At 44.4% G+C, this 26,866-nt stretch overlaps 1 protein-coding gene across 1 annotated transcript; it reads left to right on the plus strand.

Moving 5' to 3' along the window:
* Positions 1 to 245: 245 nt before the first annotated feature.
* Positions 246 to 18,553, plus strand: LOC144610873 (ornithine decarboxylase antizyme 2-like). The gene is made up of 6 exons (XM_078429841.1): positions 246 to 352; positions 9,302 to 9,324; positions 10,446 to 10,600; positions 14,019 to 14,191; positions 15,340 to 15,425; positions 17,562 to 18,553. The coding sequence occupies exons 1-6, from the start codon at positions 246 to 248 to the stop codon at positions 17,690 to 17,692; spliced, it is 675 nt and encodes a 224-aa protein (XP_078285967.1). The 3' UTR covers positions 17,693 to 18,553.
* Positions 18,554 to 26,866: the final 8,313 nt, after the last annotated feature.

Genomic DNA, 26,866 nt, shown 5'->3' on the forward strand with positions numbered 1-26,866 from the left:
GGCGGGCGTTGAGTGGTATAATGGTGCGGTTGTGTTTTTAATTTGCGTGGGGGGCGGTCGTGGCCGTGATGCCCCGCGCGGGTATATAGGCGGCGGGCGGGCGGCGCGGCAGCGCTGAAGGTTCTGGAAGCGGCGGCGGGAGGAGGAGGAGGGAGAGAGAGAGGGAGAGGGCCAGGGCCAGGGAAGGGAGGGAGGGAGGGAGGGCAGGCGGCATTACCCAGGACGCGGCCTCCGTCTGCGGCCGGATGGTGAGGAGCTCCGTCGAGCGGATACTAAACAGCCACTACTTCGGTAAAGATAGAGAGCAGAGCCCAGCGGCGCCCGACGGCGGCATGAGGAACGGCCAGGAGAGGTGAGGGGGGGGCTGAAAGGGGGGGGGGGGGGATGAAAGATGGGGTGGGGGGGGGTGAAGGGGGGGGGGATGAAAGATGGGGTGGGGGGGGATTGGGACGGGGATTAAGGAGGGGAATTGGAGGGGGAGAAGGGTGGGGATGAACGGTGGGGGTGAAGGAGGGGGATGGGGAGTGAAGGTGGGGGATGGGGGCTTAAGGATGGGAATGGGGGGTTACGGATGGGGTGGAAAACCGACTGAGGGGGGTCGCCGGTTTGGGGGGGAGGTCCGGCCTGTGAGTGGGTAGTGGGAGGGGGGGCAGGAGGAGGGAATTATCTGAAAGGGGGGGGGGGTGTTGTCCAGCCGGGGGAGGTCCGACTGGGGGCGGAGGTTGGGGTTGTCCGGCGTGGGAGGGGATTCTGGAGGGGTCGCGGGTTTGGGGGGGGGTCGACAGTTTGCCGGGGGGGGGGAGAGAGAGGAGAAGGGACAGGGAATTACCTGAGGAGGGGGGTGCGTTGTCCGGCCGTGAGGGGGGAGGGGTGGGGGAGACGTCGGTTTAGATGGGGGGGGAGGAGATCCGATCTCCTGAGGGGGGTCCGGCTGACGGTGGGGGGGGGGGTTTGTCCGGGGATGGGGGGGAGAAGGGTTGTCCGGGGATGGGGGGGAAGGGTAAAGGAGGGGGGAAGAGAATTCTCTGAAGGGAGGGGGTGGGGGTGTTTTCCGCCCGGGGGGGGAGTAGGAGGGAGGGTAATTCACTGAGGGAGAGGTCGCTGGGGGGGGTCCGGGTGATTGGGGGGGGGGGGTAGCCGGTTCAAGAGGACGATCGGACCTGGGAGAGGGAATTTGCCGGGGGGTGGGTTGTCCGGCCGTGGGGGCGATGTGTAGGGGGGCGGGTTGTACGGACGGTAGGTGGAGAAAGAGGTCACAAGGGGAGGGGGTCGGAGGGAAAGGCGGGTGAGGGGGAGAGGGAGAGAGGTCCGGCTGTGGGGGCGGAGTCGTCTCATTGAGGGGGTGAAAGGTCACCCGGGAGGGGGTGGAGGAGAGGTGTTTTGCAGGGGGGGTGGTGGAGGAGAGGTGTTTTGCAGGGGGGGGATGGGGGATAGGTGTTTTGCAGGGTGGTGGTGGAGGAGAGGTGTTTTGCAGGGGGGGGGTGGAGGAGAGGTGTTTTGCAGGAGGGGTGGGGGAGAGGTGTTTTGCAGGGGGGTGGAGGAGAGGTGTTTTGCAGGAGGGGTGGGGGAGAGGTGTTTTGCAGGGGGTGGAGGAGAGAGGTGTTTTGCAGGGGGGGTGGAGGAGAGGTGTTTTGCAGGGGTGTGTGGAGGAGAGGTGTTTTGCAGGGGGGGTGGAGGAGAGGTGTTTTGCAGGGGGGGTGGAGGAGAGGTGTTTTGCAGGGGGGTTGGAGAAGCGGTGTTTTGCAGGGGTGGTGGTGGAGGAGAGGTGTTTTGCAGGGGGGGGTGGAGGAGAGGTGTTTTGCAGGAGGGGTGGGGGAGAGGTGTTTTGCAGGGGGGTGGAGGAGAGGTGTTGTGCAGGGGGGGTGGAGGAGAGGTGTTTTGCAGGGGCGGTGGAGGAGAGGTGTTTTGCAGGGGCGGTGGAGGAGAGGTGTTTTGCAGGGGTGGTGGGGGAGAGGTGTTTTGCAGGGGCGGTGGAGGAGAGGTGTTTTGCAGGGGCGGTGGAGGAGAGGTGTTTTGCAGGGGCGGTGGAGGAGAGGTGTTTTGCGGGGGGGTGAGAGGGAGAAGAGGTGTTTTGTGAGGGGGTGATTGAGGAGACGTGTTTTGCGAGGGGAGATGGAGGAGAGTTGGATGAAGGTGGGGAGGGGGTTAGAGGAGTTGTAGGGGGGGTTAGAGGGTCTTGGTATGAGGGGTTGGGGTATGCAGGGTCTTGGGTAGGGAGGTGTCAAGGAGAGATGGTGGAGGTAGATGGCCTTGAGCAAGGATGGGGAGAGGGGGCCCTCTGGGAGGGGTTGGAGGTTCTTAGGAAGAAGGGGTGCGGTGTCTCATGGGAAGGGTGGGAGATGGTCTGGGGGGGGCAGGGGAGGTAAGTGGGTCTTATAGGGGTGAGGGAAGGGTTCGGGTTGGAGAGGATGTGGGAAGGGATGGGAATGGGTCCTGCAGTGGTGATGGGCTTGGTGGGGTTAGGGGTGAGGTAGGGAGAGAAGTGAGGAGAGGGTTATTTGGCTGTGGGGAGTTGGTCTGTGGGGTTGCTGTCTGAGGTGTTGTCTTATGTACTCTGGGCATGGTGATGGTCTCCTTGGTTAATGAGTAGTGTGTATGGACTTTCCATTAGTCATCTCCAGGCAATGAGTTGGCTATGAAGCGTGCTTCTGGGGTGCAGTGGTGCCAAAGGGCAAAGAAAAACATGAAAACTGCAAAGAATATTTCAGGCATAATGGAAAGATTTATCAGAACTTGATTGCGGTGTGTAACCTGCACTGTTAATTTCTCTCGCTTTCCTCCAGTGGGAAACATAAAAGTTGTATGTAGAAGACGGTGGAGGCTGGGGAGTTGTGTTTGTTTGAATGAGGATTTTTTCCAGCTGGCGCTTTGAAAAAGTTACTCTTAATAAATTTGAATCTTTTTGTTGTAAGTGACATGTTTTATGCACCTGGCCACAGTTTTTAATCTAAATTTTTCACCCAACGCGTACACCCAACGCGTACACTACCAATGTAGAGACTGAAATTTTGAAATAGAAACAAACATGCTGGAAGCACTCGGGAGGTTAGACAGCCACCGTGGAAAAATCATGGTGCCTGAGCCAAGAGGAGAGTATAATAGCTTTTAATGAGGTAATAAATAATTCAACGAGAATTTTTTTATTGGAAGAGGCAATTGAAATGTCTTGTACACACACATCAGTTGGATACCTTGTATATCCTACCTTGTATACAGGTCCTGCCCACATTACAAATAACCAAAGATGGACACAAAAAAACTGGAGTAACTCAGCGGGGTCAGGCAGCATCTCTGCAGAAAAGGTATATGTGTTGTTTAGGGTTGAGATCCTTCTTCAGACTTGTGTGTAGTCCCTATATACAAACAAATGTTCAGGAGTCTGGTGGGATGGTTTGCCAGATGGTGCAGGCATTTCTATTATGTGGGAACTCGGTTCGAGGCTGCATTCCCGACCTGCGAATTGTCTCTCTTCAAACAGTTCACAGGAACAGAATCCTGCCGTAATTTAGAATGGACTCGTATTGTGATATACCTTTGTTTACCGTAATATTGTATGTCAAATATTCAGGCATTATGGATGCTTCCTAAGTTGAACACTTAAGCATTACTCGTATTTTGTTTACTTTTTTTGGTTGTTCAAATATTTGATGTTTTGTGTTGCATAATTATTACAGTAGTGCTTGTGCGCAGTGCTCTTTTTAGTGTATTGTCCTGGCATAGTACTAATAATGAGAGATTTTAAAAAAATAGATTACGGTTAGATCTTGGCTGATATTTTGTTCTATACATTTGTCAGTAGGGGTAGTTTGCTACATTTAAAGAAAAGTTTTCAGTGGAATGTATCCAATAGTATTTAACACCGTGAATAAGTTGATTTATGTTATATTGCGAGTTACTGAATAGTGAATGATTAGAGTAGAAATTGGTGTAATAAATGTTCTGTTATGGTGGCTGAGTGGGAATATTTTATAGTTGCCAAATCTTGCACATAACGGATGTTTCCTATGTTATAATGTCAATATATTTGGATGTATGCAAGAGGAATGCTGTGTAATGACAGTTCATCTTTGAGTCAGTATTCACAAGGCAAATAATTGAACAACCGCCATGTAATATGTCAGCTGCCAAAAAAATGAAATGCTTCAGGTACAGGCTCCAAATAGGACATAAGGTGAAGCATAAATAACGGAATATTTAATTCCTCTGTCAAAAGCCTTTTTTTTTTTTTTAAAACCCTGCTCTTTAGGAAAGTGAGACCCATGGCACCACAATGATCCACTGGAATTGTCTGAATTGGATGGTGAATGAGATAGCTAGCATCCAAAAAATCCAAAGTTAATCTATGAACTGGAGGAAGAATAATTGAGTTGAAGACAAAGCAAAGTTCTCTTTTAACAAACTTTGAAGATCAGAAGATTATTTACAAGTGAACTGCATATTCATGTTTCATAAATACCATGACAGAAAATGACATGATGTATCTGACTGGAATTCACAGTGGTAACTTAAGACCGAAGTGTGGGATTGCGGTGGTTGGACACTAAAAATGCAACTAGGTTGTCTCGATATCTTGTGAAAGACTGAAGCAATGTGTTTGAGTTTATTTTTTAAATGATGAACTTGGAATTGCAAGTCCTTGAAAGTATTGTAAACTAGATTTGAAATGTGCAATGCTGCCTTTGGAAAAATTTATGTTATTTAAAATTTGGATTGCACTGTAGACTTGCTTTAGGAAATACCTTAGTTGTAGAAACCTGGAACTGCAGATGCCTGTTAATGCACAGAAAGACATAAAATCTTGGAGCAACTCAGCAGGTCAGGCAGCATCTCTGGAGAACATGGATTGGTGATGTTTCGGGTTGAGTCTTCAGACTGTGTGTGTGGGGATGGGAGAGAAGAAAGATAGGAGAGGCAGGACAAAGCTTGGTAGATAATAGGTGCACACAAGTGAGTGGGGGGGGGTGGGGGTTATAGGTGTTTGGAACAATGGCAAGAGATAAAAGCAGAAGATGTGAAACTGGATTCAAGAGTCACAAATTAGCACGAAATTAATAGTCCTCATGAAATGTGATACAGTTCTAAAAGGTAAAGGTTTTCCTACATCTTGTAATCAAAGATTGCCCTGATTTGGCAATTGAAAAACCTCCAGCATTATTACAAATAGCTACAGTAGGATCTAATTTCTGCTTCACTGATACTAGCAATGTACTGCTTACTTTACATTTTTTGACGGTAGCAAACTATGTTACTGCAATTTGTTGTGGGATCTGAGCAATTGGGTTTTCGGATCAACCGCATTGTTGAGTCATGTAGATCAGCTGGGGTATAGATGGCAGACTTCCTTCCATGAAATAAACATGCACCTTGTAGATGGTTTCATTATTATTGGTTAGAAACAATTTTAACTTGTATTTGTAAACTGGTCTAAATTGTGGCGAATGTGTATTTATTCATCAGTCAATCAATATCTAATTATATACTGTGAGCACTTTTTTCATGTAGGGTTGCAGTAAAATACATTTCTCATTTGTATTAGACAATAGGTGCAGGAGTAGGCCATTCGGCCCTTCGAGCCAGCACCACCATTCAATGTGATCATGGCTGATCATTCTCAATCAGTACCCCGTTCCTGCCTTCTCCCCATACCCCCTGACTCTGCTATCCTTAAGAGCTCTCTCTTGAATGCATTCAGAGAATTGGCCTCCACTGCCTTCTGAGGCAGTGAATTCCACAGATTTACAACTCTCTATCTGAAAAAGTTAGGATCAAGGGCTTTCAAGGTCACAGTTGAACCATGCAAATTTGCATGAAATAAAAGAACAAATTCATCTGGATAAATAGTGCATGTATTCAGCAGCTGCAAATATTTCTTTGAATGTACAGCTTTATGAAGTCATTCAGCACAAATTCTGAAGCTTGTTATCGCCGCCTTTTTATTTAGGCAAAACTGGTGTGTCAAATGTTTCTTCCAATGCTGTGATCATATTCATGCTGTGATAACCTGTGCAGATTCTGAGTTAAATTGATTAGCTTCATAGTTATGAACAAATAAACCAGTCTCTCAATTTACCTCAACTATTTAGCAAGACCCCAGAAGCTTCAACCTCAACTTCTAACATTAGCCTCATTCTGAAGCACACAAAAGTATCTGGATATATGATAAACAGCAGTAGGGAGATTGGGGATAGCATCCAGCAGGAAATTAGTGATGCGTGTAGCAAAGGTGCATTGGTTATCATGGTTGACTTTAATATACATAAAGATTGGGCCAAACAAATTGGTAACAGTGATGAGGAGGATTCATAGAAACATAGAAAATAGGTGCAGGAGTAGGCCCTTCGAGCCTGCACCGCCATTCAATATGATCATGGCTGATCATCCAACTCAGTATCCCGTACCTGCCTTCTCTCCATACCCCCTGATCCCTTTAGCCACAAGGGCCACATCTAACTCCCTCTTAAATATAGCCAATGAACTGGCCTCAACTACCTTCTGTGGCAGAGAATTCCACAGATTCACCACTCTGTGTGAAAAAAAAGATCTCATCTCGGTCCTAAAAGACTTCCCCCTTATCCTTAAACTGTGACCCCTTGTTCTGGACTTCCCCAACATCGGGAACAATCTTCCTGCATCTAGCCTGTCCAACCCCTTAAGAATTTTGTAAGTTTCTATAAGATCCCCCCTCAATCTTCTAAATTCCAGTGAGTACAAGCCGAGTCTATCCAGTCTTTCTTCATATGAAAGTCCTGCCATCCCAGGAATCAATCTGGTGAACCTTCTCTGTACTCCCTCTATGGCAAGAATGTCTTTCCTCAGATTAGGAGACCAAAACTGTGCGCAATACTCCAGGTGTGGTCTCACCAATGCCCTGTACAACTGCAGCAGAACCTCTTTGCTCCTATACTCAAACTCCCTCGCTTATGAATGCCAACATACCATTCGCTTTCTTCACTGCCTGCTGCACCTGCATGCCTACTTTCAATGACTGGTGTACCACGACACCCAGGTCTCGTTGCACCTCCCCTTCTCCTAATCGGCCACCATTCAGGTAATAGTCTGCTTTCCTGTTCTTGCCACCAAAGTGGATAACCTCACATTTATCCACATTATACTGCATCTGCCATGCATTTGCCCACTCACCTAACCTATCCAAGTCACGTTGCAGCCTCCTAGCATCCTCCTCACAGCTAACACTGCCCCCCAGCTTCGTGTCATATGACTGGTGTGGTACCACAGGGATCAGTGTTTGGGCCCCAACTATTCACAAACTATGTCAATGTTTTGGTTTATGAGACAAAATGCAACATCTGGGGAAACTGTATAAGGGATGGGTTTTTGGACTGTATACGGGATGGGTTTTTACCATTGCCGTATACAGTCCAAAAACCCATACGAAACGTATAAGATTATTAAGGGGTTGGACATGTTAGAGGCAGGAAACATGTTCCCAATGTTGGGGGAGTCCAGAACCAGGGGCCACCGTTTAAGAATAAGGGGTAGGCCATTTAGAACAGAGATGAGGAAAAACTTTTTTAGTCAGAGAGAGTTGTAAATCTGTGGAATTCTCTGCCTCAGAAGGCAGTGGAGGCCAATTCTCTGAATACATTCAAGAGAGAGCTAGATAGAGCTCTTAAGGATAGCGGAGTCAGGGGGTATGGGGAGAAAGCAGGAACGGGGTACTGATTGAGAATGATCAGCCATGATTACATTGAATGGTGGTGCTGGCTCGAAGGGTCGAATTGCCTACTCCTGCACCTATTGTCTATTGTTTTTAAACCAATATGTAGAGGAACCGACCAGAGGGCAGGCCATCCTAGACTGGGTTTTGTGTAATGAGGAAGGATTAGTTAGTGATCTTGTTGTGCACGGCCCCTTGAGCACCAGGTTTGTAGACTGGTTTATTCCTGCTACTACTTGTTGATCAAAATGTTTTTAATTTCAGCCCCTTAACTAACTTGGCTGCCTTCATCTAGCAGTTTTACGAATAAAGCAGGATTTAAATGCACATTAAATTTTACAGAATCTTAAACCTTTCTACAGAAGGATTTCATTTTACTTTACACACATTGGAAATTTTGTTGTTAATGTGGTCAAGGGTTTTGTCTTCCACTCTGTCTCAACAGAGAATTACTTAGTGTACTATGGTCAATCAACGTGGTAGAGATGCTACACTGACGGGCTTTAGATGTTTTTGGCTTGAAAAATATTTATAGCTTAAATTTGCAGTGTCTCTAATTATATCCCTCATCAAGGGTATCGTGTACTCTTACTCATTGCTGCTAGTTGGACTGTTAAAACTCATTAGCAAGCTTTCTTCAAGATCAGGTTGTGCAGGATAAGAAATGTATGCTGTCAGTTTCCCCAGATGTTGCATTTTGTCTCATAAACCAAAACATTGACATAGTTTGTGAATAGTTGGGGCCCAAACACTGATCCCTGTGGTACCACACCAGTCATATTCTGCTAATCCAAGAAACCTTGGTTTATACCACATCAGTCATCAGTCAAACATCAGTTCCCTTTTGTAAATCCATATGAACTCTTGGACGTTTTATTTTCTTCAGGTATTGATGCCGCATTCTTTATTGTAGATTCCACTGTTTTCTCAACTATCAGATGAACAGGTCAGGAAATCATTTGAATTCTAAAACACACCCAGTCCCCAGGCTTGCTACATTTTCTGGCAACCTTATAAACTCTTGGGTTTAATACAATTCTTCTATAGCTCACATTTGGACTACTTTCTCATGAAAAATGCATGCCACTATGAGAAATTCTATGCTTGTTTGGCAGCTGTGATCTAATGGGCCATGTATCACTAATTTCTATGGGTTTGTTGAAAGACTGATCCATAAATAATTTTTGCATTTTCCACATCAGAATTATCTAAAAATGTGTACTTAAACAAAAATATACTGTTATGTTTAGGTGAACATTAACAATTCCTTAACACTTTTTCTTAAAGAGGTTAGAAGTTGGTGTGTAGGAAGGAACTGCAGATGCTGGTTTAAACCTAAAATAGACAAAATGCTGGATTAAATGCTCAATAGGGCAGGCAGCATCTCTGGAGAGAAGGAATGGGTAATATTTCAGGTTGAGTCTGAAGAAGGGTCTCGACCCGAAATGCCACCCATTCCTTCTCCCCAGAGGTTGTGTTCTGTCCAAAGGCAATTTATATTAATCTCATGGTCATTTATGTGCATGCAAGGGGAAACTGGCTATTATATTTACCTACTAAACAATTTATCTCAAAAACATCTATGGTAGATGTTTTAAAAAATCTCTGCGCTCTGGCCTTCAGATTACCCAAACAGTTTCTGGGTGGTATGGTTTTGATCAGTAGCAAGAGGGTACATTTTTCTTTAGTATATTTAATGATATGTGGACCTTTTGTTGTTTTAGTTGTCTGGGAAAAATGTAAATTTATATTTTTCACAAAGCTTGAAAGCATAATTGAAAGGACTGTTTTACAGCATTATATATCCTACTAGGTTGGTGATCAGGATAAGTATCATATCATATCATACACATACAGCCGGAAACAGGCCTTTTCGGCCCACCAAGTCCGTGCCGCCCAGCGATCCCCGTACATTAACACTATCCTACACCCACTAGGGACAATTTTTACATTTACCCAGCCAATTAACCTACATACCTGTACGTCTTTGGAGTGTGGGAGGAAACCGAAGATCTCGGAGAAAACCCACGCAGGTCACGGGGAGAACGTACAAACTCCTTACAGTGCAGCACCCGTAGTCAGGATCGAACCTGAGTCTCCGGCGCTGCATTCGCTGTAAAGCAGCAACTCTACCGCTGCGCTACCGTGCCGCCCAGAATTGCTTGTTGTCAGAGCAATAATTCAATTTGTCACTACTTATCTACTCGTATGGTACTTGTGCACTAACATTTTTAAGAAGTGAACTATTTGAGGTAATCACAATATTTTGTGATGGAAGAACATTTTAATCAATATCATAACCCTGATAGGTAGCCATTTTGTACTCCTGTCAGTTGACACCGGATGATATTTGCACTGTTGCGATGCTTGCTAAGGAAGCAATTGTCCTTTATTTCCTAGCAATTATATGCTGTGACCTTTCTATTATCGTTGTTAATGTCAACTGAATTAAAATGCAACATTGGCACATAATTGGCACTTGTCCGTAAAGCTTCGATTGTCCTTGTAAGATGTTTGTTCACTCTTTGTAACCTTAGTTAGCCAGCATATGTAAAATGAAGGATATATACATGCCCGCAAGTGCACACACGTTTGAGCAAATGATTCTGAATGGACTGTATGTTCTTAAATGCAAAGGTAGAATTTGCTTGAAATTAGCATGTCGGTTAGAAAGCTTGTGGGTGGCTGGGTTTCTGCTCAAACATTATTACTATGTGTGGTTGTTTTGAAATGCAGTTTCTTGATACTTTTATTTGTTTTGTTGCAGTAATATTCCTTTGTGTAGTACCTCCCAGCAACAATACTGCAGGCACCTCGGTCCAGGGCCTCTGTGGTGTTCCTGATGCCCCTCACCCATCAGTGAAGATCCCGGGTGGGCGAGGGAACGGAAGGGATCACACTCTTGCAGCTCTCTTGCATGCGGTCAGTATATTTTCTGTACATAAAATTATGTGCGGTGCTGTATAGGAAAGTGAAGTGTAATCCAGAAATGTGGCGTGTGTTGGGTGCATCTATGTAATTGAAAGCAGTTACGGTGAAGAACATAAATTGGTTGTGTTCACAATGAAAAAAAGTTCACCAAAGATTTCAAAGGCACATTAATTTGAGTTGCAGCGTTAAAGCAGCTTCAAGACAGAGGATTGGGACTCTTTTAAAGAGCAACAAAAGTTAACTGAAAAGGCAATACGGGGAGAAAAGATGAGGTACGAGGGTAAACTAGCCAATAATATAAAGGAGGATAGCAAAAGTTTTTTTAGGTACGTGAAGAGGAAAAAAATAGTCAAGGCAAATGTGGGTCCCTTGAAGACAGAAGCAGGGGAATTTATTATGGGGAACAAAGAAATGGCAGACGAGTTAAACCGTTACTTTGGATCTGTCTTCGCTGAGGAAGATACACACAATCTCCCAAATGTTCTAGGAGCCGGAGAACCTAGGGTGATGGAGGAACTGAAGGAAATCCACATTAGGCAGGAAATGGTTTTGGGTAGACTGATGGGACTGAAGGCTGATAAATCCCCAGGGCCTGATGGTCTGCATCCCAGAGTACTTAAGGAGGTGGCTCTAGAAATAGTGGAAGCATTGGAGATCATTTTTCAATGTTCTATAGATTCAGGATCAGTTCCTGTGGATTGGAGGATAGCAAATGTTATCCCACTTTTTAAGAAAGGAGGGAGAGAGAAAACGGGTAATTATAGACCAGTTAGTCTGACATCAGTGGTGGGGAAGATGCTGGAGTCAATTATAAAAGACGAAATTGCTGAGCATTTGGATAGCAGTAACGGGATCATTCCGAGTCAGCATGGATTTACGAAGGGGAAATCATGCTTGACAAATCTACTGGAATTTTTTGAGGATGTAACTAGGAAAATTGACAAGGGAGAGTCAGTGGATGTGGTGTACCTCGACTTTCAGAAAGCCTTCGACAAGGTCCCACATAGGAGATTAGTGGGCAAAATTAGGGCACATGGTATTGGGGGTAGGGTACTGACATGGATAGAAAATTGGTTGACAGACAGAAAGCAAAGAGTGGGGATAAATGGGTCCCTTTCGGAATGGCAGGCAGTGACCAGTGGGGTACCGCAAGGTTCGGTGCTGGGACCCCAGCTATTTACGATATACATTAATGACTTAGACGAAGGGATTAAAAGTACCATTAGCAAATTTGCAGATGATACTAAGTTGGGGGGTAGTGTGAATTGTGAGGAAGATGCAATAAGGCTGCAGGGTGATTTGGACAGGTTGTGTGAGTGGGCGGATACATGGCAGATGCAGTTTAATGTAGATAAGTGTGAGGTTATTCACTTTGGAAGCAAGAATAGAAAGGCAGATTATTATCTGAATGGTGTCAAGTTAGGAGGAGGGGGAGTTCAACGAGATCTGGGTGTCCTAGTGCATCAGTCAATGAAAGGAAGCATGCAGGTACAGCAGGCAGTGAAGAAAGCCAATGGAATGTTGGCCTTCGTAACAAGAGGAGTTGAGTATAGGAGCAAAGAGGTCCTTCTACAGTTGTACCGGGCCCTGGTGAGACCGCACCTGGAGTACTGTGTGCAGTTTTGGTCTCCAAATTTGAGGAAGGATGTTCTTGCTATGGAGGGCGTGCAGCGTAGGTTCACTAGGTTAATTCCCGGAATGGCGGGACTGTCGTATGTTGAAAGGCTGGAGCGATTGGGCTTGTATACACTGGAATTTAGAAGGATGAGGGGGGATCTTATTGAAACATATAAGATAATTAGGGGATTGGACACATTAGAGGCAGATAACATGTTCCCAATGTTGGGGGAGTCCAGAACAAGGGGCCACAGTTTAAGAATAAGGGGTAGGCCATTTAGAACGGAGATGTGGAAGAACTTTTTCAGTCAGAGGGTGGTGAAGGTGTGGAATTCTCTGCCTCAGAAGGCAGTGGAGGCCAGTTCGTTGGATGCTTTCAAGAGAGAGCTGGATAGAGCTCTTAAGGATAGCGGAGTTAGGGGGTATGGGGAGAAGGCAGGAACGGGGTACTGATTGAGAGTGATCAGCCATGATCGCATTGAATGGCGGTGCTGGCTCGAAGGGCTGAATGGCCTACTCCTGCACCTATTGTCTATTGTCTATAAAGATGTTCCTGTATCATGCAGCGTGCATTGTATAACATGGGTGTGCTTGCAACAGGATGTCAAACTTTTCCTTAATTGTGTTCCAGTGTTTTTTTATAAGGGATCATGTGGCAGAGGTTATCTTGAAGAAAAATATCAATAGCTAAGGGCCCACTGCTATTGTTTGCAATGAGATGGAGATCTATAATCGCATAGAGCAGCCAATAGTGTAGTATTGAAATCGTATCAACCCATAGTCTTTGCTTGTACATTCTTGGAACCAAAAGGCTTTAATCAGAAATCTTGCAGTGCTATTTTATAGATGTGCTAAACTGTAATGGTCAGTACTTTTTCCGGCCAGCGTACAAGCAAAATACATGAATATTGGAAATGTGAAATTCCCAAACCACCTATTCTTAGTGGCTCGAGTACAACCATCTTCGCCGACTCCCTCCACCTCCTCTCTGATTCCTGGTCGCTTGGGTGAGCAGGGGCCGGGCATGGTGGCTTACCTCCCATTCCCCAGCGGGTGAAGCAGGCTTGCTGCTGTATGGCTGTGGCTCACCGAGACCTTCAGCTTGTTGGAATATTGACCACTGCTTTCTTTTTCTCAATATTAAGGCTGTTGAGCGCTTATCCTGATGTAATTTAGATTTTACTTTATCTTTGCTCGCTGATAATGCCCCATTACTGACTTGTCTGCACTAAATCAAATTCCTGTTATTGGACTCCATTTGTTGTTTCGTAATTGATTTTCTCTTTTGCTCATTTTTTTTAACTTTGAGGTTTCTAGGTTTCTAAAGTGGCTGATTCTAAAGCATTTCTAAAGTGGCCAATTTTAGGTTTTGCCTGCATATTATATTTTCCTTTCAAATGTTGAACTGCTGAATGGAAGGTTTGCCCTCATAATTTTCAGACACTATCTGGACAATTCCCCAAACATTTGTCAGTTGATTTGTTTGTTAATAATGCATTATATATTTAATACACTGGGTGCAGTGTCTGTAAAGTAGTCTGCCATGGTTTCTTTCACTGTACCAAATTTGTGACTATTGCTGCATTCTATGAGTGGGGTTTACAGGCCCTTAAAATTGAGGGAAATTGGAACTTTATCTTTGGTATGCACTGCTTTAACCCTGAACAACAACAAATAAAAAAACTAAAGCAGAGATTTTAGGGGGCAAAAAGCTAACATCGTACATTGGGACCAGTGATTAACACTGTATGTGGACTACCTTTTTTCCAATTAGTGCCTTCCCTATTTGCAGGATGAGAAGCTAACCGTAACGCAAGATCTACCAGCAAATGGAAAACAACATATCATCCACTTTCAGTACAAGTTGACAGACTCCAAAGTCTCCAAATGGAATGCAGTTTTCTCTAATAATAATCTCTTTGTGGAGATTCCTGATGGCATTTTGGCAGAAGGAAGCAAAGAAGGGTGAGTGCTTTGAAACCCAAGTCCTTGCCTTTGCATTCAAGCATGTGAAAATATTTTTTCGTGTTTTAATTTTCAAAGTCATCTTTTTCCCACCCTGTTTTGTAAGTGTTGCCTGGGAGGAGGAGCTTGTCTAATGCAATCAGTTTTAGCATTGAGAGTGGAACTGATAGAAGCGGGATTTCTCTGCAGCAAAATAGAGTGGGATGTTGATTAACCTGTTGCTTTGACTGGAAATTGAATAATGTGGAATGCCTAAGGCTTCTCTTGGCAGTGATTGTGTATTGAATTTGGTCTCATTATGAGAATTTAGTCATTAAATAATACTGGATGTTCATACTTCCAAATGGCTCCTTCTGACTTTAAGTTAATATCTTAAACTGGTCTTGTGCTGTTTTTTTACTCCATTAGGATGGCATTGATACTATCCATTGAAATGCATTGAACAAGGTTTCCTATGAAGTATCTATTAACAACTATCCACCATTAAAACATTTGACCTTGCTCAACACCTTACTAGAATTAAGCTGGTTTTGATCATGTGCATGGCTGTTTGCTTCATTCTTTGGCTTTTCTTTGACATGTTTTGCAATTCACGCTTACTTGCATTGAATGCCTTAATGAAATATAAGCATTAATTCTTAGAAAATTAAAATGGAATTTGCAAAATCGTTTGTGTGCTATGAACCATTTTGACTTTAATGCTGTAAACCTGTGGTTAATAATTTTAATTTGGATGCAATGAAAGTAAAAATTATTGGGCGGCACAGTCACCTCACTAGCTTCTACAGCTAGTAGAATTGCTGCTGCCTCATTGTGCCAGATATCTGTGCCACGTTTAGTCCTGACCAAGTACTGAATGTGTGAAATTTGTATGTTCTCCCTTTGACTGTGCCCTATGTGCTCTGGTTCCATCCAACATCCACAAAATATGCAGGTTGTTGGTTAACTGGCCACCATAAATTGTTGCTGGTCCATCGATAAATGGTAGAACCTGGTGAGAATAAAAAATGGATTTGTGATAGGATAATTGTGACTGGGCATTGGTTGGCACGAATTTGGTTTGTTGCGGACTGTTAACATGCAAAGTCTCTATTAATGGGATGGGTCAAAAATGTTCAGGTCCTTTAGAGATGTTGTCTTTTGCCCAGGTTAACTGTGCTGTTAGAATTTGCTGAAGAGAAGCTGAAGGTGGAGTATGTATTTGTCTACTTCTCCAAAAACAGAGAAGATCGAGGTAAGGACTTTCTACATTTGTTCTGTAATCATAAACACTAGCAAGTAACAATGTCTGATGCATGATTAAACATTTTTTAACATAGCATGGCTAGATTTTATCTAGCCTTTTCTCTCAAGATTGGGCAAAACATTAACGACCTTTGGTGGTTCATAAGTTATAGGAGCAGAATTAGGCCATTCGGCATCCCTCCCGTTTCTGGACCTCACCATCTCCATCACAGGAGACAGACTAGTGACGGACATTTACTATAAACCCACTGACTTGCACAGCTATCTGGACTACACTTCTTCCCACCCGGTCCCCTGCAAAAAGTCTATCCCCTACTCCCAATTCCTCCGTCTACGCCGCATATGCGCCCGGGATGAGGTGTTTCACACTAGGGCTTCAGAGATGTCCTCGTTCTTCAGGAAACGGGGCTTCCCCTCCTCCATTATAGATGAGGCTCTCACTAGGGTCTCTTCTACAGCCTGCAGCTCCGCTCTTGCTCCCACTCGCAACAAGGACAGAATCCCCCTCGTTCTTACCTTCCACCCCACCAGCCAGCGGATCCAACAAATCATCCACCAACATTTCCGTCACCTACAACGGGACCCCACCACTGGCCATATTTCATATTCATATTTCAGATACAGTGCGGAAACAGGCCTTTTCGGCCCACCAAGTCCGCACCGCCCAGTGATCCCCGCACACTAACACTATCCTACACACACTAGGGACAATTTTTACATTTACCCAGTCAATTAACCTACATACCTGTACGTCTTACGGACTCTGGATAAGGGGTGGGTGTGGGGATGGTGATATTTCGTGGTTATGGGTAGTAAACAGCCTTTTTGTTGTCCTCTGCTGGGAACAGGAGGCAAAAGTCGGCCATCTTGAAACAGGCCGAAAACTCGCCCTCTACCTGTTTCACTTTTCCCCTTTTTATTTCAGATTCAGCACGTCTTCCCATCCCCTCCCCTCTCTGCGTTCCGCAGAGACCGTTCCCTCCGTAACTCCCTGGTCCACTCGTCCCTTCCTACCCAAACCACCCCAACCCCGGGCACTTTCCCCTGCAACCGCACGAGATGCAACACCTGTCCCTTTACCTCCCCCATCAACTCCATCCAAGGACCCAAACAGTCTTTCCAGGTGAGGCAAAGGTTCACCTGCACCTCCTCCAACCTCATCTATTGCATCCGCTGCTCTAGATGTCAACTTATTTACATCGGCGAAACCAAGCGCAGGCTCGGCGATTGCTTCGCTGAACACCTTCGCTCGGTCCTCATTAACCAAACTGATCTCCCGGTGGCCGAGCACTTCAACTCCCATTCCCAGTCTGATCTTTCTGTCATGGGCCTCCTCCAGTGCCATAGTGAGGCCCACCGGAAATTGGAGGAACAGCAGCTCATATTTTGCCTGGGCAGTTTGCAGCCCATTGGTATGAACATCGACTTCTCCAACTTTAGATAGTTCCTCTGTCCCTCCCGTCCCCTCCTCCTTCCCAGATCTCCCTCTATCTTCCTGTCTCCACCTATATCCTTCCTTTGTCCCACCCCCCCCTGACATCAGTCTGAAGAAGGGTCTCGACCCGAAACGTCACCCATTCCTTCTCTCCCGAGGTGCTGCCTGACCTGCTGAGTTACTCCAGCATTTTGTGAATAAATACCTTCGATTTGTACCAGCATCTGCAGTTATCTTCTTATACACGATGTTGCCTGTTACTCCAGCATTCTGTATCTACCCCAGACACCGTTGCTAATCAAGAATCTGTCAATCTCCGCCATAAAAATATCCATCGACTCTGCCTCCATAGTCGTCTGTGGCAATAAATTCCACAGTTTCAACACCCTCTGACTAAAAAATTCTTCCTCATCTTTCTAACTGTAACGGTATGTTATTCTGCAGCTATGACCTCTGGTACTAAACTCTTCCACTAGTGGACACATCCTCCCCACATCCACTCCATCCAGGAATGGGAGACAATAGTTAAGGAAAATAATGGGCTTTGGATAGTTTAATCAGTAAATAACTGACCATTGTCAATGTTTTGAAATTTATGTAGTCTTGGTTTAGAAGAATTTAATTAATTGTTGCAATGGTTAGCTATTTCAAGAATTATTTGACTAATATTGGATTATTTTCCCTTAACAGCCTTTCTTTTGAGGACATTCAGCTTCATGGGCTTTGAGATTGTGAAACCAGGCCATCCCTCAGTTCCAGCTCGGCCTGGTGTCTTGTTCATGGTGTACTCCATTGATCAGTCGTTATCTGAGGAGGAGTAGCCGCATACTGTGTTTTCCTTTCCCTCCTTTTTAATGTAGCACAATTGGGCGAGGATAGTCCTTAGTATAAGCGCTGTGTAATACCCATAGCAGCCTGTAAAAGGTGCAAATTTTTGTTGTCTTTTGCATAAGCAAAATTTGATCATCTTGCCTAGATGTTCTTTCGGCAACCTGGGCTGAATTCAGATTCATGGATTGATACTGAGCAGTAATTGTTGTTTCCAATTACAAATCTGTCAAGGTTTTTTTTGTCCTTTGTTTCTTGAACTGTGTGACTATTTGTCATTGCTGTTTATAGAAAATGTTGAAAGCTGTGCATTCCTTTCACATACTGTGTTTTTATGTACCTTCTTGAAAGCTGTTTAAAAAAAATAAAATATTTCAAATTTACTTTTGCATGACATTGTTTCCATGTTTGGCCAGTTGCCTTCTGTGTCAGATGCATCACCCATCATGGAGAGGGATTTCCATCAGAATTTATGAAAAGCTACCAATTGGAGGGGACTAGCCCTCTGATCGAGAATTTACAGCGCACAATGTTGTTGTGTCATGACAACTGTTCTTTACTGAAAATAGATTAAAAGTTCTGAACAAAAGATCTAAATGTAAAAGCTTTTCAAAGAATCTGTTGCAAACAGGTAAAATTGCAATAATTGTGGTAAAGGAAGAAAAATGATTTAAAACTGGCTCTTGATATAAAAAAAGAGTAATTCTTAACTTGCAACATAAACATATGTTTTTTTTGTAGAATGGAAGATTCCTCAAATAATATTGGGAAAGGAGGTTGTAAAGTTTATAATAAAAAATGTACGCGCTGAGACATCCATATACAGATTTTTGCAGTTTGAAGCATAACCCTTGCCTACACTTGCCTTTACTTGGCCATGTTATGTAATAATATAAATGAAGAATGTTGTGCTTTGTGGACATGTGTTTTCTCATTTGCTAGTGTGTCTCTGCAGCGTTTGCTGCTGTTGCAATCCTTTGAGGGTTCCTGGACATTGATGGCCATTGCTTTGAACAAAGCTGCTACATGTAACTGTGCCCTAGCTTAGAGACCCACCCTGCACACACCTTCAACCATGATGGTAGCTCTTCCTATGGATAGATAGTAAAATTTTCCGTGGAGTTTGTACATTGTTCAATCCCAAGTTTTTTTAACATTTTTAACTGCCACCCTCTGTCAAATCACCCAATATTTTAACATAGTAGGTAGTTCCAAATGTTTATTGCCCTTTTGACTAAAATGCTTAATAGTTAACTATGCTTCTCACTGTAAATGTATACTCTATTACTCCGATTGTTGTTCAGGTCATCTGTCTTGATGGGAAAAATGACCTGAGTAATCAGTAAAAGCATGCATGTGCAGTGAACAGCATAGTTAGCCATTAAACATTTAGCCAACAGGGGAATAAACATTTGGAATTGGGTACAAGTGAAAATATTGGAAGATTAGACAGAATGGCAGTTAAAAATTAGAGACACAAGTTTGGAGATGAAACAATGTACAAACTCCAACGAATGCAGCAAGACCGTGGCAATATTCTGGCTTGGGCTGATGGGTAGTAAGTAGCAGACAATGACAATATCCAGCAAGAGAAAACATTACCATCACTGAATATCCCGCTATCAATATCCTGGGGGTTTCCACTAGCCAGAAACAACTGCAGCACAGTGGTAGAGTTGCTCGCTTACAGCGCCAGAGACCAGTGTTGATCCAGACTACGGGTGCCATCTGTACGGAGTTTGTCCATTCTCCCTGTAGCCTCGTGGGTTTTCTCCAGCTGCTCGACTTTCCTCCCACACTCCAAGGACGTACAGGTTTGTCGGTTAATTGGCTTCGATAAAGACTGTACAGGTGCTCCTCAGCTTCCGATGGGGCTCCGTCCCGAGAAACCCATCGGAAACCAAAAGTATTCTAAGCGAAATGCATTGTAATGCACGTGATCACGTGGCTGGAAGTGAGCGGTGGCTTGCTGCCATTTGCACCGTCGCAAAGTCGAACTATTGCATGCCGAAACATCGTAAGCCGGGGAGCACCTGTAAAGTGCTTGCGTACGGGGATCGCTGGTCGGCACGGACTCGGTAGGCTGAAGGGCCTGTTTCCACGCGGTATATGCAAAACTGCAAATAACAGTTGTAGCTACATCATTGTATCGTCAGAGGATAGGAATCATGTGGCAAGTAAGCGTGGCATATTGGCTCAGTGGTAGAGTATGAAGGGCCTGTTTCCATGCTGTATCTCTAAGCTAAAGTAACTCACCAAATTTTCCCAAGCCTATCCACCATGTATAAAGGTCAAGTCAGGAATGTAATGGAATACAAGTCAAGTTTATTTGTCACATGCACATACACGATGTGCAGTGAAATGAAAGTGGACAAAAATTAGTCCCTGGAGATATAATGGTTAACAGTCCTGATGGCCTGTGGGAAGAAACTCTGTCTCATCCTCTGTTTTCACAGCGTGACAGCGGAGGCGTTTGCCTGACCATAGCATCTGGAACAGTCCGTTGCTGGGGTGGCAGGGGTCCCCCATAATCTTGCTTGCTCTCGATCTACACCTCCTGATGTATAGGTCCTGAAGAGGGGCGAGTGTAGTTCTTCTGGTCTGGCTGAGTGCAGCCTCAACAAAGCTCAATATCACACAGGACATAACACATCAGGGACAGAGAAGCCTGCTTCATGGATGGATGCACTCTCCACAGCTCTTCATTCCCTCAGCCAACCATCCTATCCATGCACCGGTCCAAATGTCACATAAATGTTATAGTACCTGCCTCACCTACCATCTCTTGCAGCTTGTTCCATATACCCACCAATAAGGCTGTAGTAGTGTGTATGTAGTCTTAAAAATTATAAGCAATCAGCTGCATTCGTAACCTTGATGTCTCAAAATTATTCTATCCAAATGAGATCTGAAGTGAAGTTTTAGATGAAAGTCATGTATGTTGTATGCAGATCATTTAGCATTGATGTACGAGGCCCTTGAGTTTTGATTCCCTCTAGGGAGTTGATCATGGCAATTGTTAATCCTGAAGCTGCCATCTTCAAATAGCCTCTTCCATCAGCTGAAGAAGCAATTTAACTCCACAGTTCCACAACACTGACCATAGCAAATCAAAACGTTGAAACTGCCACTGAGTGGTGCAACATTTTAGACTCGCGTGTAGAAAGGAATTGCAGATGCTGGTTTAAATCCAAGATAGACACGAAATGCTGGAGTAACTCAGCGGGTCAGGCAGCATCTCTGGAGAGAGGGAATGGGTGACGTTTCGGGTTGAGACCCTTCTAATGGGTGACGTTTCGGGTCAAGACCCGTCCCGAGGGCCTGGACCTGACCCGTCGCCCATTCTTTCTCTCCAGAGGTGCAGCCTGTCCCCGCTGAGCTACTCCAGCATTTTGCGTCTACGATTTTAGACCCCACGTGGCATGAATTGTAAATATAATGATTTAACAGAGACTAAAAAAACTTGCATATTCAGAAGCTCCAGCTACATACATAGAATAGTGATTACCATTCAGCTACTTTTGTTAGGCATCTGCATAAATCAATGCTTCTTTTTGACCTTGAGTTGTAGCATTTGACCTTCCATGTTGCACATGAGCCTAGGAACTTGGAATTTGTTTTAAGATTTTGTTGTTCCCAACATGAGACTTGCAATTTAACTGGCTTAAATTATGGATTAAGAAAGAAAGCATGTTTGTGGATTCAATAAGAACATGGGACGGCACAGTGGTGCAACTAGTAAAGCTGAACAGCACCAGAGACCCAGGTTTGATCTTGACCTCGGGTGCTGTCTGTTTGGTGTTTGTACATTCTCCCTATGAGGATGGGGATTTCCTTTGGGTGCTCTAGTTTCCCCCCACATCCCCCAAAGAATGTGTGGGTTTGTAGGTTAATTGGCCCTCTGCAAGTTGCCCCTTGGATGTAGGGAATGGATGGGGAAGTGGGAAAAGAAAACTCGTGTTAATGGGTGATTGTTAGTGGGCTGTTTTCATGCTGTACTCTAAACCTGTGCATGTCTTGAAGTCAATTTCTCATCAGAATTCTGGAGGGCGAAGCAGATTATACGTAAATGGCACATGGATACGAAATGCTGGAGTAACTCAGCGGGCGGGACAGGCAGCATCTCTGAAGAGAAGGAATGTGTGTTGTTTTGGGTCGAGACCCTTCTTCAGACATAAATGACACAAGCTACAACTGAGATCTATTGGGAACACAGTCTAAATCTAAATTCAAATTAATTTTTTTTCTCTTGAGTTAACATACTGTTGAAAATATTGGTGCAATGGTACAACTTGTATCCAAAGTAAGACAATTTAATAATTCATCCTGTTTTTGATCTTGACCCTCCTGGGCATAAATCCTCTATTTTGTCACCTTGAAAGTCACCTCCTTCCTTTATCATTCACCTTGACACATCCTTCAAAACCAAAATCAAAAGTATGTGATCAGTGTTTTCCATTATCCCTTCTCATCTAATTTTAATGTATCTTTCCTTTTTGCCTGTTTGTGAAATGCCTTTGGACATTTCTTCATGCTGAGCTTCATGCTAGGACAGGTTTGGAGGGCTATGGACCAAACGCAGGCAGGTGGGACTAGTGTAGCTGGGACATGTTGGCCAGTGTGGGCAAGTTGGCCACGAATCTCCTGTGTGGGACCTTGTCAAAGGCTTTCTGAAAGTCCAGGTACACTACATCCACTGGCTCTCCCTTGTCCATTTTACTTGTTACATCCTCACAAAATTCCAGATAAGATTTGTCAAGCATGATTTCCCCTTCGTAAATCCATGTTGACTTGGACCGATCCTGTTACTGCTATCCAAATGTGCCGCTTTTACATCTTTAATACTCGACTCCAGCATCTTCCCCACCACTGATGTCAGGCTAACTGGTCTATAATTCCCTGCTTTCTCTCTCCCTCCTTTCTTAAAAAGTGGGATAACTTTTAGCTACCCTCTGCGGGGAGAAGGCAGGAGAATGGGGTTATGAGGGAGAGATAGATCAGGCATGATTGAATGGCGGAGTAGACTTGATGGGCCGAATGGCCTGATTCTACTTCCTATTCCTTATGACCAAGCAGTTCAATTAGCCATAAAATTATCGCTTAAATCAACTTATCTTTCAGTGTGAAGTAAGGGAGTTTGCTTCCTGTCCATTGAATGGTTAAGGCAGAGAAGGTTCATCATAATTTGCATTGTTGAGGTCTTTTCCCAGTGGTTGCAGGCTTCTGTCAGTTACAATTCGCCTCATTGCATGGCTTATTACTAATCGTGACATTGAGTTACTGCAGGGAATTCACATTACCACTGTGGTATATAATGACTATGACAGCCTTCATCTCCAATCTTTCCTGCATAATTGGACCAAATGTTAAATTAATGTCTACGATTTTAATAGTTGAACCTGTGTTGGATGGGGCTGTCAGAGAAGTGGAGCTTTGTAAATATGCACTTGAAACTATTCGCTCAGACAATGATCAAATGCTTCGTGTAGGAAGGAAATGCAGATGCTGGTTTACACCGAAGTTGTAACACATTTGGACAAAGAGATGGATAGGTAGGGTCTGGAGGGCACGAGGCCAAACACAGGCAAATGGGATTAGCCCAATATGCCAGCTAATGGTATGGACAAAGTGGGCCAAAGTGCCTGTCTTCGTGCTGAACAGCTCCATGACTGGTTTCCTTCCATGGTTTCCGTCCATAAGACCTAGCGCACAGACAGGACTTTGGAAATGACGCCAAGTCTGCCAACTCGACAAAGAATTTCACTGGTATCACAAAATGCTGGAGTAACTCAGCGGGTCAGGCAGCATCTCTGGAGAGAAGGAATGGGTGACGTTTCGTGTCGAAACCCTTCTTCAGACTGATGTCGGGGGGGGGGGGGCTGGACAAAGAAAGGATATAGGTGGAGACAGGAAGGCAGTGGGAGAGCTGGGAAGAGAGGGGCAGGGGAACTATCTAAAGTTGGAGAAGTCAACGTTCATACTGCTGGGCTGCAAGCTGCCCAAGCGAAATATGAGGTGCTGTTCCTCCAATTTGCGCTGGGCCTCCCTGGCACTGGAGGAGGCCCATGACAGAAAGGTCAGACTGGGAGTGGGAGGGGGAGTTGAAGTGCTCAGCCACCAGGAGATCAGGTTGGTTGAGGCGGACTGAGCGAAGGTGTTGAGCGAAACGATCTCCGAGCCTGCGTTTGGTTAGCGAAACGATCGCCGAGCCTGCGTTTGGTTTTAGATAAATGAATTTCACTGCGTTTTGCCCATGTGACACTAGAGCACCATTGAACCACTGAACCAAACCAAACCGTGATGCAGCCTGACAGTATGCATTCTATGTAGGAAGGAACTGCAGATACTGGTTTAAACCAAAGATAAACAACATGCTGGAGTAACTCAGCCGGACAGGCAGGCATCTCTGGAGAGAAGAAATGGGTAACGTTTCGGGTCGAGGCCCTTCTTCGGTACTGGTCAAAATTGTGAATCTAAATAAAAAATACTAGAGGAACAAGATAGACCACTCGACCTTAAAAACCGTAGTGTGTCATGGTGCCATTTTAGTAGGCAGAAACTTGCACAAACATTTAAAAAGAAAAATAACAACAATCTGTGAATTGATAGATGAGATATATTCTGCATTTTAATGGTATCATCACACGTACTGTTCCCCCACAACACTGATTACACTGCGAGAGGCATAGCGGACGGCGGGTTTTGCTTACTAAAATGGCTCCTTTGCGTACTACACTTCAGTATAGGCGATTTCAACGGAGTGGTCCATCTTGTTCCTCTAGTATCTTTGATCTAAATGTTACTCCTGGAAAGATTTCCATTTCCTTCAACTCTGATTAGAAAATCAAACAAAGGTAAAAACCAATCTACTGTCATTATTAGCACTATTCATTACGGCCAACTAAATTATAACTAAATTATACCTCTCCCATCAGGCAAAAGGTACACCTCCAGATTCAGGGACAGTTTCTTCCCAGCTGTTATCAGCCACCTGAACCACAACCAGAGAGCAGTGCTGAACTACTATCTATCTCTTTGGTGACCCTCGGACTATCCTTGATCGGACTTTACTGGCTTTACCTTGCGCTAAACGTTATTCCCTTATCATGTATCTATACACTAAATGGCTCGACTGTAATCGTGTTGTTTTTCTGGTTCGCACACAACAAAAGCTTTTCACTGAAGATCTCGGAGAAAACCCACGCGGTCACGGGGAGAACGTACAAACAATGTACAGGCAGCACCCGTGGTCGGGGTCGATCCCGGGTCTCCATCACCAACTCCACCTGATATGTCAGGATGAGTCTTGTAGCTGACCACAATTTGGAGGAGATACCGTCAGAGTGGTTCTGAACGGAAGTCTCGTTGTCAGCAGTAGTCACTTGCCTGGCAACAGCTTTATAAATAGATGCTGCATACAATTGAGTGGTGGTGCAGGCAGAAGGACTGTCAGTGTGGAGCTTGTTATATTCCAGAGATATAAATCATGCCTTAAATGAGTTTACAGTGCTGCATCATTGACTTGTTTTTGCAAGCGAACAATAAAATGGATGAAAACTGAAGTGCTCCTAGGGCTTCTCGTCTCTTGCCTTGTATAATGATAATAATACATTTATTTTATATAGCGCTTTTCAAGATACTCAAAGACGCTTTACAGAGCAAGCAAGACATAAAAACAAACAAACAAACAAAAGATTTGTCCTGACGTATAAGGTTCACTTGTCCTTGGCCAGAGAGGCTCGATGCCAATAACATTAACAACAACACGATCGGGGCCCTGAATAAACTCTAATCCCAATCGTAATCCCATTATCTTTAACTCAAGATGTATAATTAGAAACGGAGGGCATGGGTAGAGTTGCTGTCACACGGTACTGGAGACCCAGGGTTTGAACCTGACTACAGGTGCTGTCTGTATGGAGTTTGTAAGTTCTGTGACCACGTGGGTTTTCTCCGGGTGCTCCGGTTCTCTCCCACACTCCGAAGACCTAGGTTAATTAGTTTTAAAAGTTTTGTTTAGTTTAGAGATACAGCGCGGAAACGTCATCTATCCATGTTCTCCAGTAATGCTGCCTGACCCGCTGAGTTACACCAACACTGAAACGTCACCTATCCATGTCCTCCAGAGATGCTGCCTGACCCACTGAGTTACTCCAGCATTCTGTGAAATGTCACCTATCCATGTTCTCCAGAGGTGCTGCCTGACCCGCTGAGTTACTCCAGCACTTTGTGTCTTTAAGGAGAGTCATGTGGAGGCAAACCAGATAAAATATTAATAAGAATACTAATCCTATTCACCCCAAACCACTTATAATCAAATTTTTAAAGATTGACTTTGTGTCGTGAATTGAATATAAGCTGGCACACCAAAGTAATCCTCTGCAAATGTTGCATGCACTGGTATTTTTAAACTAGATCTCAAAGACAGACACCCTCTGCTTTTGAAAGTGAACATAAAGTCCACCGTAGGAACGAAGAACTGCAGATGCTGGTTTACCAAAAATGACACAAAGTGCTGGAGAAACTACTGACGCGAAAGCCAATTCTCAAAGGTTCAAAGGTCTTTTATTGTCAATTAAGGCACAGTGAAACTCGAATTACCATGCAGCCATACTAAAAAAAGCAACAAGACACTCAACTATATAAAAGTTAACATTAACATCCACCACAGCACATTCCCCACATTCCTCACTGTGACGGAATAATAATAAGTACTTTATTCGTCCAACAACGGGGAAATTTGCAGGGTTACAGCAGCAAAGTGGATAGCAAAAATAAATAAGCATCCATTAAAATAAAATAACAGTAATTATCTTTATTTACTGGTCTGCTGGGAGCAGTGCTGATTGTGCAGTCTGATGGCAGCAGGAAGGAAGGACCGATATCTCTCCTGCACACACTTGGGGTGAAGAAGTCTGGCAAAGGCAATAAAGTCATTTTCTTCCTTTTTATTCTCTCGCGTTGCGACGGTCGAAGCTCCCGGGTTTGGGCGGTCGAAGTTTCCGCCTCGGGCAGTTGAAGCTCCTTCGGCCAGGAGCTCCTGAAGCCGGTCTCTAACCAGGGACCGCGAGCTCCACAACGTTAAAGTCCACATCAGTTCGTAAGTCAGTGGTTATGCGGAGAAAGGCAGGAGAATGGGGGTGAGAGGGAAAAGTTAGATCAGCCAT

This window comes from Rhinoraja longicauda, chromosome 38, assembly GCF_053455715.1.
Source record: "Rhinoraja longicauda isolate Sanriku21f chromosome 38, sRhiLon1.1, whole genome shotgun sequence".
NCBI lineage: Eukaryota > Metazoa > Chordata > Chondrichthyes > Rajiformes > Arhynchobatidae > Rhinoraja > Rhinoraja longicauda.

Bases quoted from the DNA above. Each gene is read 5' to 3' on its own strand.
- LOC144610873 (XM_078429841.1), top strand. From the start codon at position 246: ATGGTGAGGAGCTCCGTCGAGCGGATACTAAACAGCCACTACTTCGGT. The intron at 353-9,301 runs GTGAGGGGGGGG...TCTGGCCTTCAG, and splicing joins ATGAGGAACGGCCAGGAGAG to ATTACCCAAACAGTTTCTGG. The intron at 15,426-17,561 runs GTAAGGACTTTC...TTCCCTTAACAG, and splicing joins CAAAAACAGAGAAGATCGAG to CCTTTCTTTTGAGGACATTC.